This window comes from Gasterosteus aculeatus, chromosome 12, assembly GCF_964276395.1.
Source record: "Gasterosteus aculeatus chromosome 12, fGasAcu3.hap1.1, whole genome shotgun sequence".
Classification (NCBI taxonomy): domain Eukaryota; kingdom Metazoa; phylum Chordata; class Actinopteri; order Perciformes; family Gasterosteidae; genus Gasterosteus; species Gasterosteus aculeatus.
Genome location: NC_135700.1, coordinates 23,139,551 through 23,156,748, shown reverse-complemented (window position 1 = coordinate 23,156,748; position 17,198 = coordinate 23,139,551). Strand labels below are relative to the sequence as shown.

Below are 17,198 nucleotides of genomic sequence, written 5' to 3'. Positions count from 1 at the left end.
ATAGGAGCCGTATTTATTACCGGACAGACATAAAAACCGCATCATGCGGTCGGTAGAATCTTAGGGGGGAGGGGTCTTAGGGGGGGGGTCTCGTAAAAACGTCGTATTTTTTAGATAGCTGTTATAGTTTTGCGCTGGTTGTCATTTGTTAGAGGTGTGGATTCTGTGTAACTCGCTGTCCTGTGTCTGCCCTTTGCAGCAGCTCGTTAATGAGCCCAGGTGCGCCATTGCCGTGGTTACTCGCACACACATGCTGCAGTATCTCTATCTGTGACTCACAGCTGCTCCTATGACCTGATTAGTGGAGTCACATGACGCAGCTATGCTTTCTGTCAACAGATCAATATGATAAAGACGCTCGCCCCCCCTCCCCCCTCCACCCTGACCTCTACTTACTGTTAATCACTAAGTCTGTCTAATTCTCCTCCTCTCTCTCTCCCTCTATCTCTTCCTCACCACCCCTCCCTTCCTCACCCTCTCACCCCCTATCTACACCCCCCCACCCCACCCAATCCAATAATTTCAAAATAAAAGGCCCATGGAGGGAATTTTTACTGTAATGTTTGTGATGAGGCCTATTAATTAATAACTCCTTTGTTTGAATAACAAACATTCTGTCTGCCAACCCCCCCTCACCCAATTCCATCATTTCAAAATAAAATCCTCAATGATTATCTGTACCTTAACCATGAAGCTCAGAATGAAGCGGTTTCGTTGAAATACGTCTTGCTCTTTCAAATACTACTACAACCACTAAGAATATTACTAGTAGTACTACAACTGATACTTATACTACCATACTACTAGTATTTATATTGCTATTAGTACTACAACTACTACTAATGTTATTGCAAATACTACTATGGCTAATAGTATTAGTATTCCAACTGTTTCTACTGCTATTGATACTAAACCTACTTCTACAGCTAGTACTACTAATACCACAATTACAACTATAACTAATACTACCACTAATATTACTACAAACAATTTAAAACCTTTTTATTCATCTCGGCTTTTGTTATTTCTGTACTTTTTAAAATTCACTTAAGCTCCTGCAACTTCTATTATAAAATCTATTGAAATTCAGCTTCCCCACTTCCTGTATTTTCAGCAGTTCTTTAAAATAATTTCAGCTTTTCTTATGCCTGTATTAACAGCAATGTTTTAATATTCATTTCTGTATTTTCTTTGCAATATTTCACATTCATTTTAGCGGTTTTCATTTCTTTTTCAGCAAATCTATTGAAATTCCGTTCAGCTTCTCCCATTTCTGTATTTTCAGCAATTTCAAATTCATTTCAGCTTTTCTAATATCTGTAATTTAAGCAAATGTAATAAAATTCCAAATTCTGAAGTTCATTTCAGCTTTCAGCTTTTTGCATTCCAACGCATTTTCAGCAGGAAATGCATCTTCTAGTTAACATTTATATTATCTAACAACTGTGGTACTGCCAAACATTATCCTTTGAAAAGTTATTGCATGAATTTACATGAATTTCTCTCTAAACTGACACGGGCGTGTGGCGGAGCCAAATGCAGCACAACGGCACGGAGTGTTTGGTTAACGCTTTTATTGAACACGGCCTCACAGCAGGCGTTCAGGCACAATGAGAGGCAGAGCAGAGTGCGGTCCTCAGGATCGGGGAGGAGATGCCGGGAGACAGCTGGTGCGATCGCTGGGCCGGTCGGGAATCCGGAGCACAGGGGCAGAGGCGCCGGGCAGTCCAAGGAGCAGGCAACAGAAACCCGAGGCGCTCAAGCAGGACTCGTGGTCAGGGACAGAAGGCTGAGGTGCTCACCGGGGCGGAGACAGACGAACAGGTCGGGAACAGGCAGGGTCGAAACCGGGAGATCAGTCCAAGGTAGAGTGCTGGAGAGACTTGCATGACGCGAAGAACAATCTGGCAATGACAGGCTGGGTGTGCAGTGCTTATGTAGCGGGGCTGATTGTGAATGCGAAGGAGTTGTGGAAGGCAGGAGAGTGACTGATTGTGGATGCGGGGCAGGTGTGGAAGATCGAGCTGGCAGGTGAGTGTGACATAAACGTTTGAAAAAAAAAAGTGACATATGAATATTGTCGTGCTTTTTTTACACTACATTACACTACATTACAGGTCATTTAGCTAAAGCTTTTATCCAAAACGACTTACATTGCATTTTTAACCCATGGCTATTTACATTTTTGCCTGGGGAGCAATTAGGTGTTAGGTGTCTTGCTCAGGGACACTTGGGACACACTTGGGCAGCGCACCCTCTCTACCCCTGCACCACATCAACCCCGGTATTTTACATTACATGTCATTTAGCTGACGCTTTTATCCAAAGCGACTTACAATAAGTGCATTCAACCATAGAGGTACAAACTCAATAAACAAGAAAGACGTTACAAGTACAATGTAAGTGCTACAATTACGGCGACCTTGGTGAAATACAAGTTTGACTGCAATGCGTTTGTGGTGGCGTGGTTTGGCTCAGCTGCAGAGGGGACGGAGAAGGGAGTGGCTCAGGGAACGGTGCCAGGTGGAGGCATAATTGGCCACAGGTGCAGGAAATCAAGAATTGTTTGTGCCTGTATTTCAGTGGTGGAGATCCGGCGACAGAGGCGAGAGACTCAGCCAGACGAGGAGGCTGGAGGCGGATGTATACTGCGCTGAAGTACAAAATAAAGTTCTTTACCGAAGCTATATGGTGTACACTCGTCATTCCGGGACCCCCCAAGGAGCCACACGTTACAGCGTTGTTGAATAAATATCTTCAACGTTCTGTACAAGGATATTAAACACTTTGTTACTTGTTATAACTGTTGTAGTATTCCATTTGTCTCTCCATCACAAAACTCGTTCCTAATCGACTCGACATTGGAACAATTTTCTTCGGGAACGACACAGACTGCTTTCAGCAATGCTGAGACATGAAAAGAGAAAATAAGTATATACTGTTTTTATCTGAGTGTAGAAAGGCGAGAGTCCAGTGGCAGCATCATCAGCTGGTGGCTGGAGTTGTTTCCTTGTGGAGCTTTCTTTGATTTTCTTCAAAAGAACTTTCTGGATTGCTGCTTATAATAAGCGTTATGAACATCAATGTACCAACATACTTTTATAACAAATAGCACAACGGCTGAAAAGAGACTGTTTATGCTGCTTCCTGGTTGACAGATTGATAAATGATAACTTACGCTGCCTGGAAGGTGCCTGTTATAATGTAACTTTTTTATAACAAACTAGATAAAAAGTTAATGCCTTCTCAGTGGCAATTAAGTATAACTGCTCTCAGGTAGAGGAAATTCTGCTGTTAAAAGGCACCTTATTTGTTTAAAGTGTTTGTAAACCAGGAACCGGAATCAGGAAACATTTATTGCCATAATACGTCAGACATACAAGGAATTTGACTTGGCGGTTGGTGCGTAACAGCACAGCAACAGTACGACATTGGATGACAAGACAACAGTGCACGAGGAATAAAATAAAATATAATGCTATGGGTTAGTAGTAAAAGGCTATGGGTTGGTTTAAAAATGAAGTAATAAAAGTTAAAAAGTAAAAAATACTTTAAAATGAGTGCACCAGCGAACATAAAGTGACAAGTGAAAGTGACGTGTGCAGTGTGAAAGAAAGTGACCGGTGGAATGTTATAGTCAGTCAGTGGGGGAGCAGCTCTGTTGATGAGCCCGACTGCCGACGAGAAGAAACTGTTGGTGTTGCGGGAGGTCTTAGTCCTGATTGACCTCAGCCTCCTCCCAGATGGAAGGGGCAAAAACAGGTTTTGTCCGGGGTGAGAGGGGTCGGCTACCATCTTTTTAGCTGCTTCAGGGTCCTTGAAACGAACAAGTCCTGCAGGGACGGCAGATTGCAGCCGATCACCCTCTCTGCAGAGCGGATGACGCGCTGCAGCCTGCCCTTGTCTTTGGCTGCAGCGTACCAGACGGTGATGGAGGAGCAGAGGATGGACTCCATGATGGCCGTGTAGAAGTGCACCATCATCGTCTTTGGCAGGTTGAATTTCTTCAGCTGCCTCAGGAAGAACAACCTCTGCTGAGCCTTCTTGGTGATGGAGCTGATGTTCAGCTCCCACTTGAGGTCCTGGGTGATGATGGAGCCCAGGAAACGGAAGTCAAACTTAAATGTCTCGTCTTCGGAGGGGAATCAGGACTGTGTATGACCACATCATCCAAATATGCCGCCGCGTACCTCTTGTGGGGAGCAAAGACCCGATCCATCAAGCGTTGGAATGTGGCCGGTGCTCCGTGGAGACCAAAGGGGAGCCGGGTATACAGATAGAGCCATCTCCGGTGAATGTATCTCGCTTCCAGGACCCAGCCTCTCGTGACATCACAATATATATATATATATATATATATATATATATATAGAGTGTATATTTAGCTCTCCCCTCCTGCGCACTACAACAGGAAGTGAAACAGATATTCTCCAGTTAAATAGCAGGGAGTGGCGTTTCCCACAAGGACATCTTTTAATAAATGCTGCCAGAAGCAACATCAATTAGAATGTCCTTCTTTGTGTCCTTCTTTGTTTTGTTATTACTCAACTTCAATACCAAGAGAAGGGTTGAGCCCAACACGTGTGCAGCTTTCAGGTGATGATGTAAATGTTGAAAAACACTGTTTGGAGAGGATACACTTATATGTTTAGTGCAGAATAGAATATGTAACCATTTTTAAAATGAGTGGAACTCTAACTGTATCTATACACAAACACTTTTCTGTCTACATATCTGTATAACCTTGTGTGCTTGGAGTCTTGGTCTGTCTTGAGCCTCCTTCTAGCTTCCCCTCTCGTTCTGACAGCCTGTATTATCAACCTTGATATAGCGATAGCTAAATCCCTACTTACACAATTACACAGAGATGATTATAACACGAATATATGTTGGAATATAGAAAATGTTTCCCTCCACATTCCCCGCTTGAGCGACACATAGAGAATGGATCCTGCTTTCGATCTTCAGGTCTTTACCACTGTAGAGAACGCCCCCCCTCCCCCACCTGAGGTTACTAGCACCTGCCAAAGGAGGCCGAGGGTCCATGTAATGGTAAAAATATGTTATAACATTGTTTTGTGTTAAAGCCGTGTCTCAAGTGTCCTGTATTTGACCCTGATGTGCAAAGAGCAGCATGATACAAAATGTTAGTTTGCAGCTGTGCCCTGAGAAGGGAGGACAGTTGACTCGATCTCATAGAAGCTTCAAAACAAAGGACTCCTGTTCATGTCCTTGGTTCATATCTTATTCTGTACGAAAGTTCTGGATCCAAGTTTTACTTTTATGTCAAGTAATAATGATTTGCAGCGGCCATTGAGGAGGATCTTGTGTGTGTGTGCTACCCTCAGCTTCACCTGGGTTCTTATCTCAACCTGCTTTGCAGCTTCTCGTAACTGGCACGGAGAATGTCCTTCATATGTGTATAAAAACTCAGCGTTTTTACTGCTCGGAGACGCCATTTCCACAGAGCACCGTGATACGTGCCTGTGTATTTGACCTCCTGCTTGCAAGCAATAATTGGACTTTTTGCAACTTTGATCAGTCATCAAGACTCTGTTTTATCAGACAAATCATTCTCTTCTACCAAGCTTTTATTGAAATATTCCACAACATCCATCTTCTCACACGTTTGTGCTCCATCCTGGAAGACCAACGGTGAAGCACTGGTCATACTAACACTTCTAGACACATCCTGCATGTGTAACTATTATTCCAAATTCAAGATCCCAATCAACCACATGCCACTAACATTTAAGATGAACGTATTTAAACCAACATCGTAAACTAAATTCTAACTAACATTTAACACATTTATGAACACATTTAAACACAGATCACTTATAGTGACTATCACTATCGTTTCTATACCAACATCCTCGGCCTGTATGGTTCTAAACTTCACATGTGAAAAATGGAAATGCAACATTTTATTTATCCAGCTCATGGATACACAAGTCACTCATTGTTTTAAGATGAATTGGTCATATAGAAGTAAACTAAACTAAATAAGGGAACTTCCCACATCATCACGCATGTTCTATCTAAATAAGTAAACAGGTGAAAAGGAGGTGTGACTCTGGAACTTCTGGAATTTTAACTGTGTTTGTGTAAAGAACATAGGCGAGGCCTCCGGTAAAATATGTACAGTCTAACAGGTCTAACTAAAGAATATGAAGAAAAGAATGTTTGTGCTTTGCTCGAGAACTGGTTTGGCTCTCTGCCATTCATGCATTAAACAGGTCCAACAATGAAGGTGCTCAAGTTCAAGTTGTTTCATTGTCATACACTCAACCGAGAAGCTGTTGATGTCAAAGACTTCAATCTCAAGCTCCGTCTGACTAATACATCTTTGCATAAATAAGATATAAATATAGTAGATAGCAGGTTATTTGTGCAGTGATGTACTGCACAGTGATATGTACGATGCCCAACATGTTCTGTCTATGGACAATTTATACTGCAACTGAGACTGATAAATAGCACACAGGTAAGAAGAACAATGTCTTTGATTCCCGGCACGGTGAGCAGCATGCTGCCATTCGTCATGTTTCATGTTTGTGTAGCTTGGCACTGTTTCAGGGGCTTTGTGGCAAACAAGTTCGACAGCCTATTCCGGCACATCTCATACATTCCATCAAAACTGAAAGGGTCACCGTCATCGGCTCGGCGCAGACCTTTGTGTATATAAAGATGCTGCAGGTGGATGTGAGTGGCAGAGAACCTCCACACAGGTGAGTTAAGGGCATCATGGCTTCCACCTCAGTGCTCCTGCTTCAGCTGCTCCTGGTCTCTCAGGCGTCTGCATCTCACTTCTTTGGGGGAACCACGACCTACTACTACAAAGGCAAAAACCCAGATGGAACATTTAAGGTAAGAGATGTGACTTCATGTGATGCGGGACCGATGATCCGTGTCTCCCATGTGACCTGCCCCTTGACCCCTATAATCCCTATGATTGAACACTCTGAGTATGAACGTTTTTCGTTATTAATTATATACATTTTTGTAAAGCATGTTTGATTACATCAAAAGTATTTACATAAAATATCTGATTATTACTTACTGCTCTGGTTATTGATATAGATATTGATATCTACCAGTGAAATCCCCCCTGTGGGTGCTTAATGGATATTCTTATGTTTTAAAGCTCCTAGAGGGAGCTGGGATTTTTTTTGTAGTTATTGCAATTTCTACATCCACATCTTATTTCAATTAAGAGTCTTTAATGCGTGATGCAAGAAAAATGAATATGGGTAAATTTCTGATACATTTTTTCATCTTTGCTGAGAGGTTACATTACGGATTTTCACTGTTGTTGTTTCTTATAATCACTGCACACTCAGGTCAGATAAACACCCTAAATGATTTCACACAAGATTTATAACAGGGGTGTTATACTCATTTTAGGTAGAGGGCCACATAGTGTACACTTTAATCTCAAGTGGGCCAGACCAGTAAAATCATCGACGTAGACGAGGGGGGGTGGAAAATAAGTGCACGAAAAGTATTTTCCAGTTGAATATAGTTTTGACTCCGTTTTATAATTTTTATTTTTATAAAATATTTTTCGTGCACTTATTTTTATTTTGAATACATTGTTGTATTTTTCAATGTTCAACTACAAAACTTAATCTTTCAGGTTCACATTTGTTTTTCAAATGTTTCAGACAAAACAATTGGAACTTTTCTGACGACTTGCACTGTGTGGAGTCAGCCATGTTTCTTTTGAATGAAATAAAACTGTCCGTTAGTTAGCGAGAGTCAATCGCTAACTAACACAAGTTTTCTGTTAGCTCCTGCGGTCGATTGCGCATGCACGGGGACCTGACGTGATTTATATCCCAATGGCAGATCTACCGGCACTGACTTGGTGACCGACCTGGTCCCCCTGGTCTAACGCATGCGCTTACTCAGAGTGCGACCCCCAGTGGACTGATTAGGAATAGCAGCTGCTTTTATAGAAACGCAATTTATGCCTTTCTGTAATTCTCAAAATAGCAAAGTCATCCAGGGGGCCAAGCTGGACCCCCTGGGGCCGTATGTTTGACACCCTCAACCAGAACTTGTTCTGGTAAAACAAAGAATTTCCCAGTGGCTCGAATTAAAAAACCAATTACTTAACCAAAGAAAAGAGGAGAAAAGCAAGCAACAGTTTGATGAAAACAATGCTTTTATTTGTGTGATTTGTGTGTTTAACAGTGAAGACATCCTTGTCATTGTTGCCTTTATAGTTCCATCGTTTTCGTTGCTCTTCTTAGAACATATTGCAATATTATTGTTTTCATTATTTTTAATAAAATGCATTTTTTTGATGCTGCTTATGATTCAATTATAATTATGATTATTGAGTTAAAGAACTGGTGTGTTTACAAAATGCAGATAAATGTACTTGATAAGAATGTGCTCAGCTTCAGTAGAGAACCATCTTTAACTGGAGGATCTTCTTCCAGGTGGACCTTCGCTACAGGGACACCTTTGATGGGTGCGATTACTCTCTCTACTGGAGTTGTTCCCAAGGCAATTGTGGTAATGTCCAAAGAAGGGTGAGGGGTGAGATTGAAAGCAGCACCAATGCACCACTATTCAACAGTCAATGGTGTGAAACTGAAACCGTCAGCAGGACAATCCTCCAGAGTAACAAACCTTTTCAACTCACGTAAGTTGTTCTTTTACTTTAAATCCTAACATGTTTTTAATGTATTTGTTGTGCTTATAATAAGAAATGAAAGTTTTTATGTGTTTTCTGATTGATGCATTCATCAGGGCTGCCAGCTGCTGTTGGATCCCAAAGCGTACCGGGAATAATGATCAATGGAATCTACTGACTGCGGTGGATTTGGGGATCAGATCTGACACTAAAGAACCAAACAGATCACCAGCCGTTGCTATCCTCCCTTTCCTACGGTAAGTCCTCTGCAGGTGGCATCAGGTTTCTGTTTGTGAAAGAATCTGTGTAAAATGTCCTGCTTCACTGCCTCATAGTGGTTGTAGTCTGCCAGTCCTCTTCCATCCGAATCATTTGGAAACTGGTGTAATCGCAGAAAAGGAGTGGCTTTGGTTTCATGATTCTTGCAAGATAGTTCAATTACTTTTATTACCTGGAGTGCTTGCATGGATCCCTGGAATGTGTTTTTAAACCATTTTCCTGTTGGGAAGAGTCAAAGTAAATTAATCAAATTGATTGTATTTTATTATGAATTATAGTATAGTTACACATTTTGGGATGTGTTATCTTATATGTAACATGTTCTGAACTGTGCTACATTACTTTACATTACATTACATTACTAACACATGTGAATGTGTCTACTCAAGAGTTCCCCAGAACTGTCCCCGCACATACAAGCTGATGTCCTTCGATCCTGATGGAGACAAAGTTCGATGCAGATATGGAAATATCAACACTGGAGAGTGTTCCCTGTGTGACCAACCTTCAGGCTTTCACTTAGATCAGGTTAGTTGAAAAGTATATTTCCTAATACATTGTTCAATGTTCACTGATGCTTTGCTTCACTTAACTTGTTGTTCACATTGTCAGGACACCTGCACATTACATTACCACTCGTCTCTGGCTGACTCCAGAGTTTATGGATTTGAGTTGGTGGTGGAGGATTTCCCGGTAGGCTCCATCACTCTGACCTACTCCGATGGATCCCAATCCTCCAGGGCCCCACTGCTTGTGAGGCGTAAGAGATCACCAACCACCGTAGCCGAAACAACCACCGTAGCCGAAACAACCACCGCAGCACCAACCACCGCAGCACCAACAACCGCAGCACCAACCACCGCAGCACCAACCACCGCAGCACCAACAACCGCAGCACCAACCACCGCAGCACCAACCACCGCAGCACCAACAACCGCAGCACCAACAACCGCAGCACCAACCACCGCAGCACCAACCACCGCAGCACCAACAACCGCAGCACCAACAACCGCAGCACCAACCACCGCAGCACCAACAACCGCAGCACCAACCACCGCAGCACCAACAACCGCAGCACCAACAACCGCAGCACCAACCACCGCAGCACCAACAACCGCAGCACCAACCACCGCAGCACCAACAACCGCAGCACCAACAACCGCAGCACCAACCACCGCAGCACCAACAACCGCAGCACCAACAACAACACCATACCCCTGGTGGCATCATCATACAACCACTGCACCTCCAACAACAACACCATACCCCTGGTGGCATCATCATACAACCACTGCACCCCCAACAACAACACCATACCCCTGGTGGCATCATCATACAACCACCGCACCCCCAACAACCATTCCACCCTACCTTACCACCAGGATGCACAAGCATGCCACCACTCCTCCACTCAGTAAACTACCTTTGCAATTCTCCTTCCTTGGTGAGTCCATTTTGATTGTATTTGACATTTTATCAATGAGCCAATATTTTAGAAATCTTAACGTCAGGATTAGTCCCTAAAGTCCCTAACAAATGTTGCTTTAGATTTTCAACATTTTATAAATTCAGTAAAATCTTTGATCCTGACAATGAAGGCCGACGTTGTGTAAAAAACGTTTTCCTTTAAAATATCAACATAAACAGCCGCAGCCTGCACGCATTTCATGAATTTTTAACAGCCTTCCTCGGACGGCTTTGACGTTTTGATCCACAGACAGCAGCAGTGTCGGTTTTCAGCTTATTGCTTTTGGTCATTTAAATCAACCTTCTATTTTCAACTCCAGTGGACCCACCCGTTCCCTCATGTGCCGAGGGAGTCTACCTGCCGAGGTTTGTGGAGCCAACACCTAAAAATGGAGTCCACATCCAGGCAGAGGTCAACAGAGAAGTGGAGATCAGAGTGAAAGCAGTAGCGGCGTATTCAAAGTAATTGAGATTTAATGAGATCGCTGTTGCCTCGAGACGATCAGCAAGAAAGAGTCACTACATCTCTGGTTCCTCTGTGTTGTTTTCACACAGAATACATGATATAATCATAAGTGGCCCAGTGAACATCACCACGCAAAGGAACACAGATGGAGACTTTGTCATTAGGTGGACGCCGATCCAAGACGACCTGGGGGATTTCTTCTCCATCTGCTTTGCTGTTGAATCAGTGGCCGGGTGAGTTTTGGGTTCCTCGGGAGAGAACTTCTTTCTGTGTGCGTGTGTGTGTGTGGAGAGCCATGATTTGACTTCTGACATTTTTGCAGGTCCCATGGTAACACACCGCATTACTACACCACCCCGTCCTCACAGTAAGTGACATTTCTCCGTGTTTGGCGTCTTTTTCAAGCAACAAATTTAGAGATTAGAGACGACGAGACAAAAACACCAGTAGTAACTTTAACTTAAGACATTAGGATATAGCTGCTTAAATCTTCACTGATGCTCCTCAGGGCGGGAGTCTATCAGACCGAGATGAGGTGTGTTGTGGTGGAGGTCAAGACGAAGCACGGTGAGTCTACTTTAATGTCACACAACATGTGGTTGAGCTGCAGCTGTAATGGTGTACTTAACTTCTATAAAGAGCTGTGAGTGGGTGAACTGACCAAACTAAATTAAGAAGTATTTCCTTATTAAATGTATTTTGGAATGTTTATTAAGTATTTTAGATGAAAAGTCTTCTTCTTCCTTGTGTTTGCTGGAACATGACTGAATTAGTGAACAAGAGGAAAACTACAGGTACGATGTGTATTTTTAACAATCTCGTTCTCTAGTTAAAAGCAATGTGATCTGCACCGAGACCACAATGACAATAGAGCTTGAGAAAGCTTCTCTCCCCGGACACCATGCGGACCATCTGAGGCTCAACGACGCCACCAACACCGCCTGCCGCCTGAAGTCCAACACCACCCATATCTTTGCCGTCATCCCCCTCAACGATTGTGGGACCGACATCGAGGTGACGCGAGCTGCGCTCTTCTCCTAGTTGTTGTTGTTGCCTTTTATCTTCTGATAACTGACACTTACCTCTTTCACTCTGCAGGAAGACGACATTAACCTCAGGTTCAAGAACGCAATCACCACGTTTGACAACGTGGCCGACGTGATCACCAGGAAGCACCTGCTGGAGGTGGACTTCTACTGCCAGTACCCCAAACGTGGGAATGTGACGCAGGTCTTCACGGCACACAGGCCCAAGATCGAAGTTTGGGACAAGGGCTTTGGCACGTTCACCTACCAGTTTGAGTTCTATCCCAACGACCAATACCTCACCGCCATCGATCCCAGCACATACCCGCTGGTGTATGTTCTGGGGAGCAGGATCTTCATGCAGATTGAGGCCACCTCCTCCATCAATAACACCGTGCTGTTCGTGGAGTCCTGCAGAGCTACGCCATATGACAACCAGAACTACCAACAAACCTACTCCATCATCGAGAACGGGTGGGCACGAGTACTCAGTACAGATTGTTTTCTGTCATGTGAGAGTGGCTTCATAGATGGAATTGAAACGTCTCTCTATGTTGTGCTTCACTGTGGAGATCGGGGCTGCCCAATAGGTCGATCACCTGCCATTGACTAAAAAATCCAGTCGGGTCAATACGCATGCGCGGTCGTCCGCGGGAGCTAACGGAAAACTCAGTGCTAATTAGCATCCTTGCTTACTGTTACTGTTCCGTTCCCGCTACTACTCATTCGATGGGGGGGTAGTTCGCCATGACTTGGTGAGCTAACAAGTAGCTTGTAGGCCAAAAAAGTGTGGGCACCCCTGGTGTGGAGGATTGTCTCCTCTTGCTTTAGAGGCTCTATATGATTTCACTAGGGGTTGCCACCTTTAGTACAGAAAAATAAGGGATGCTTGACGACAGCTCGGAAAATACGGGACGATTCCGTATTTTAAGGGACGGGTGGCAACCCTAGATTTCACCGTAGTGGAGAAATGGCCCCTGATGTAGGCACTGTAGGTTTGTGGCTGTAGGCCAAGAGAGTGTTGACATCAACAAATGTTGATGTCAACACTCTCTTGGCCTCTTGTCCCTACGGCAGCGTCCGCTGAAAGGCGCCGACTGACAAATGTTCTGCGTCTTGTGCTTTTCTTGTGTCCTGCTCTGACCAGTTGTAACGTGGATCAGACTGTTGAAATCCACTCCACCTCCCACCAGAGACAATTCCAGTTCAGCATGGAGGCCTTCAAGTTCATCGGCTCGCACGATCAGGTAGAGGACGCAGCGGTGCACTGCTATGAATCTCTAAAAGATTCAACTAATTCATAATGTCCTGATGACCCATTCACACTTGTTGGACATACACAATGTTTCATCTGCATTGACTTGTTTTCTACTGAAGCCCCAGGGTGTCACAAACAAATCTATGTTTTGAAAGATTTTCCATGTTTCCCTGCTCACCTTCATAGAAAATTCAAATTTTCAAAGTGTTAACAATGAATTTGATTGGTTGTCACAAGCTGACATTGCACACTTGAGGTCTAATGATGAAGAGAAAGATATACGATGTTTGGAGGGACTCGAGGTGGAACGCCACCGTCTGTCACGTAGAGGCACAGTGGAGACGAGGAGGCTTTTTTACTGTCTGCTGATGTCATGACGACGTGTCCCGATGCATTCAGGTGTACATCAGCTGCACGGTCCTGATGTGTGAAGCAGGAAGCCCCAAAACCAGGTGCTCTCAGGGATGCGTCAACTCCACAAAGCAGAGCGGTTGGCCTGCTGCTCACCACCACAGGAAGAGAGAGCTCATCGCTCAAGGTCAAAGGCACTTTGTTTCCCAGGGTCCCTTGCGCCTGGGGAGATCAGCGGAGGACAACAAAAGCCCAGGTGGGAAAGCAGAGAGCGATTTTTTCATTTGTTCCTGCCCCACTTTGGACCAGATGTAATCAAGAACTGTGCTTCTTTCCTCCAGCGCTCCAGCTGAATCTGAACCTGGTCTTCATCGCCGGATGTCTCCTTGCAGCCGTTGGCATGATCAGTGCAGTGGCCTTGTACAAGGCCAGAGGGTCAAGGGTCAGATACCAACCTTTGTCCACGTTTGAAAGTTAAGTCAACAGGCGGAATTCCAAATTCGGTACGACCTTCATTCGACGATGTAAAGCTTTGCCACCAGTGGGGTGCTGGTGTTTCTTCTGTTTCAGCTTCATATGTTAACACCTCTATACCACCAGTGGACTGCTGGTGTTTCTTATGTTTCAGCTTCATATGTTAACACCTCTATACCTGTCTGCAGCTTCAATGGTAGAAATACTGAATCTGAGAAGAGTTTGGGGTACTTCTGTGTCTTTTTAAGGGGATTTTGTTCTTTTTTGCCATTTTGTGTCCCATTGAGGTGGTTTTGCTCCCTTTAATAGTCGATCACTCTCTTTGAGTCTCTACATGTTTGACCCATTCAGTAAGATGGCATGATTTAATCAATAGGTGCCACCCTATCCAGTCATTGTCATGTCAAAGGTTATCATTACATGTCAAAGGCTCTTTTAGTACTGGAACGTGTAATTTATGAAACACTTGATGGATCAATAAAAGCCTATTTTTTCCTGCATATTTGTTGCTTGCGTCCACTTTCATTATTTTTTCTCACTTATATACAAACACTTATTTTGATTCCTTATTGCCCATTACAGAAATATATCAAAAGACATGAACATGAACTCTGCAGCTCACTGATTAAAGTCAACATGAAACCTTCAAATGTTGTGTCTGTCAGAAATTCAGAGATGTTCCCTAAACTTTCTTTAAAAACAGAGCTGAAGACACATTTTACAAGTTGGGACCACGAAATCTCTTTAAAAATGAATATGCGGTAGAGAGGGTGTGCTAGGAACCACAAGGTTGGTGGTTCGAGTCCCGGCTGCCCCATGTCCCATGTTGAAGTGTCCCTGAGCAAGACACCTAACCCCTAATTGCTCCCCGGGCAAAATGTAAGAGCCATGGGTTAAAAATGTAATGTTAGTCGCTTTGGATAAAAGCGTCTGCTAAATGACCTGTAATGTAATATATCTTCAATTATAGGTTTAGGCATTTCATCAGTCCTCAAACATAAAATATAAATGTGATAAAGTCATAAATCTTTATAGGTGCAGGACAAAGACTAGGGAGTCTTTCGTGGAGTCCTCGGGGCGGCTGAATGCGGCGACTTCTGATATTTTTAATAATGTGTTTGACCCTTTTACCTGTCCGAACCTCTTCCTGCAGATACTACTGCCGGTCAGCTACTCGCAGGGCAGACTTCATCTCCGGCTTCCTCGCTCTCACTGAGACTTGGATCACACCTGAGAACACATCCACCCCAGCGGCTCTCTCCTCCAAAACATTCATGGATAAACACAATGTGGGTTAGTTTCGAGTTTAAAAAAAATCCTGTACACCTCTGCTGAAATAATGTTACGTAAGTAGTACAGGCTTCTGCTGTCCCGAGTTTATCAAATTATGATGATGACAGGAAGGATTTATGGTCTGTAGTCTGCATAATTAATACTGCACAATTGCGTTGACACACCACAGGGTGGCGCAATAATTGTCTTTATCAAATTATGATGATGACTGCGGCTTCCAGCGCTGCTTCAGGCGGAGCAGCAGCCGGTCTGATGACCTGTTGTGTCGTTTCGGTTTGTGTCTCGGTTACACACAAACTAACTTACAGGCGTTCAGTCTCTGTGTGCGTCTCTGGTCAGCGGCCGTTTAATAACGTGTATTCACGCTGTGGCAGCAGGACGGCGGTGATGACAAGCGGATCATCTCAACGCTGATTGGCTTTCGATAGACAGCGTCAGGCGTCTTTTTCAAAGTTGAAATATTTCAACTTTGGGCAAAAGAGCGATTTATTCACTTTGCTCGTTTTGCCTTTTCACGTCCCAAATCTTAGATTTTCTATATTTCAAAATAATTACTGCAGAAACTTTTATCAGTTTTGAAAGCAGTGTGTTAATCTGCAAATATACCGTTTTTTGCAGTTTTTGGAGTATGAATGACAAAAGTGTGGATTTTGAAAAATTTGGTGATTGAATGTATTTTGTCTGCAAGCAATGAAAAATTATTCACAGTTTGGTCCGTATACACTTGTGTATCTATGAATGTCTGAGTTTTGAAAATGTGGTTTGAGTAATGAACAATGCTTGTTAGCAATTGAAAAAAACTGTCACGTTGATTATTCGGCACTTTCTTGTTTCTTGTTCTCCTGAGTTTGTACCCTATGGTTGAATGCACTTATTGTACGTCGCTTTGGATAAAAGCGTCAGCTAAATGACATGTAATGTAATGTAATGTAATGTACAGGATTTTTTAAAACTCATTGTAACTAACCCACATTGTGTTTATCCATGAATGTTTTGCCCTTGATACATGTTTTTTCTTGTTTCTTAGATGTGTTATGCATTTCCTGATTTAACCTTTTGTAGTCCATTCAGCAGAACAAAGGAACGCCATCATTCCTTTCAACCATTCTATATACCATCAACACCCTCAGGTTGTTACCTTAGCACAACCATAAACAGACTCCCAGTGTTCAGTAGAGACCCAGTGCTGTTCATTGAATGGAAGGCTTTGTTCATATCACTTGTTGACAAAAAGGGAATTTCTTCAGATAATAAACTACATTACCTAAAGAAATCTATTTCATCTTGACTACTAGGACTTCAGACATCGGGGCGACCTGAAATCGGACGAAGTATCTTTTCTTTAAACCGAGCTAGTCTGCTAAATTTGTTTGTGATTCTACTGTTTTGAGTTTAACTTGATTGCTAGTTTGCGTTAACTCTTGCCATTTATTAGTGCCAGTTCTTGCTGTAGACTCTGCTATTAAGTTGACTGCTAGCGTGCCCTCCTATCTTTGCTAGGTTTGACCCGATCTAACTCTGTTCTGCCTTCTCTTCTGAAGCAGAGCTGACTTGAATCCTTAAAGTTTGTCAAAATAGTACATGTTGATTTTACTAGCGTGAGTGTTTGTGCAGACAGTACGACAATGGATGACAAGATAACAGTGCACAAGGAATAAAATAAAATATAATGCTATGGGTTAGTAGTATACGGCTATGGGTTAGTTTAAAAATGAAGGAATAAAAGTTAGTTAAAAATATAAAAAACCCCACCAGCGAACAGAAAGTGACGTGTGCAGAATGAAAGGAAGTGAGCGGTGGAATGTCAGAGTCAGTGGGGGACCGGCTCTGTTGATGATGTTCGTGTGGCGGGAGGTCTTAGTCCTGATGGACCTCAGGCTCCTTCCAGATGGAAGGGGCACAAACAGCTTTTGTTCGGGGGGAGAGGGGTCGGCGACA

General features: G+C 43.3%; 1 protein-coding gene across 2 annotated transcripts; it reads left to right on the top strand.

Annotated features, from left to right (window-relative positions):
- Positions 1-6,263: 6,263 nt before the first annotated feature.
- LOC120809898 (uncharacterized) lies at positions 6,264-14,467 on the top strand. Of its 2 annotated transcripts, XM_078085866.1 has the most exons (15): positions 6,264-6,870; positions 8,451-8,656; positions 8,764-8,904; positions 9,316-9,454; positions 9,539-9,948; positions 10,186-10,370; positions 10,714-10,855; positions 10,949-11,092; positions 11,182-11,226; positions 11,368-11,426; positions 11,689-11,873; positions 11,958-12,358; positions 13,032-13,131; positions 13,542-13,749; positions 13,835-14,467. In XM_078085866.1, the coding sequence occupies exons 1-15, from the start codon at positions 6,748-6,750 to the stop codon at positions 13,969-13,971; spliced, it is 2,625 nt and encodes an 874-aa protein (XP_077941992.1). In that variant the 5' UTR covers positions 6,264-6,747; the 3' UTR covers positions 13,972-14,467. The 2 variants fall into 2 exon arrangements, with proteins under 2 accessions (XP_077941992.1, XP_077941991.1); XM_078085865.1 differs by having other exon boundaries at positions 9,539-10,370.
- The last annotated feature ends 2,731 nt before the right edge of the window (positions 14,468-17,198 follow it).

What these genes read in the sequence shown, in the direction of transcription:
- LOC120809898 (XM_078085865.1), top strand. Translation starts at nt 6,748, where the DNA reads ATGGCTTCCACCTCAGTGCTCCTGCTTCAGCTGCTCCTGGTCTCTCAG. An exon ending in CAGGCTTTCACTTAGATCAG is followed by an intron (nt 9,455 to 9,538) that starts GTTAGTTGAAAA and finishes TCACATTGTCAG; the next exon opens with GACACCTGCACATTACATTA. An exon ending in GGAGGTCAAGACGAAGCACG is followed by an intron (nt 11,427 to 11,688) that starts GTGAGTCTACTT and finishes CTCGTTCTCTAG; the next exon opens with TTAAAAGCAATGTGATCTGC.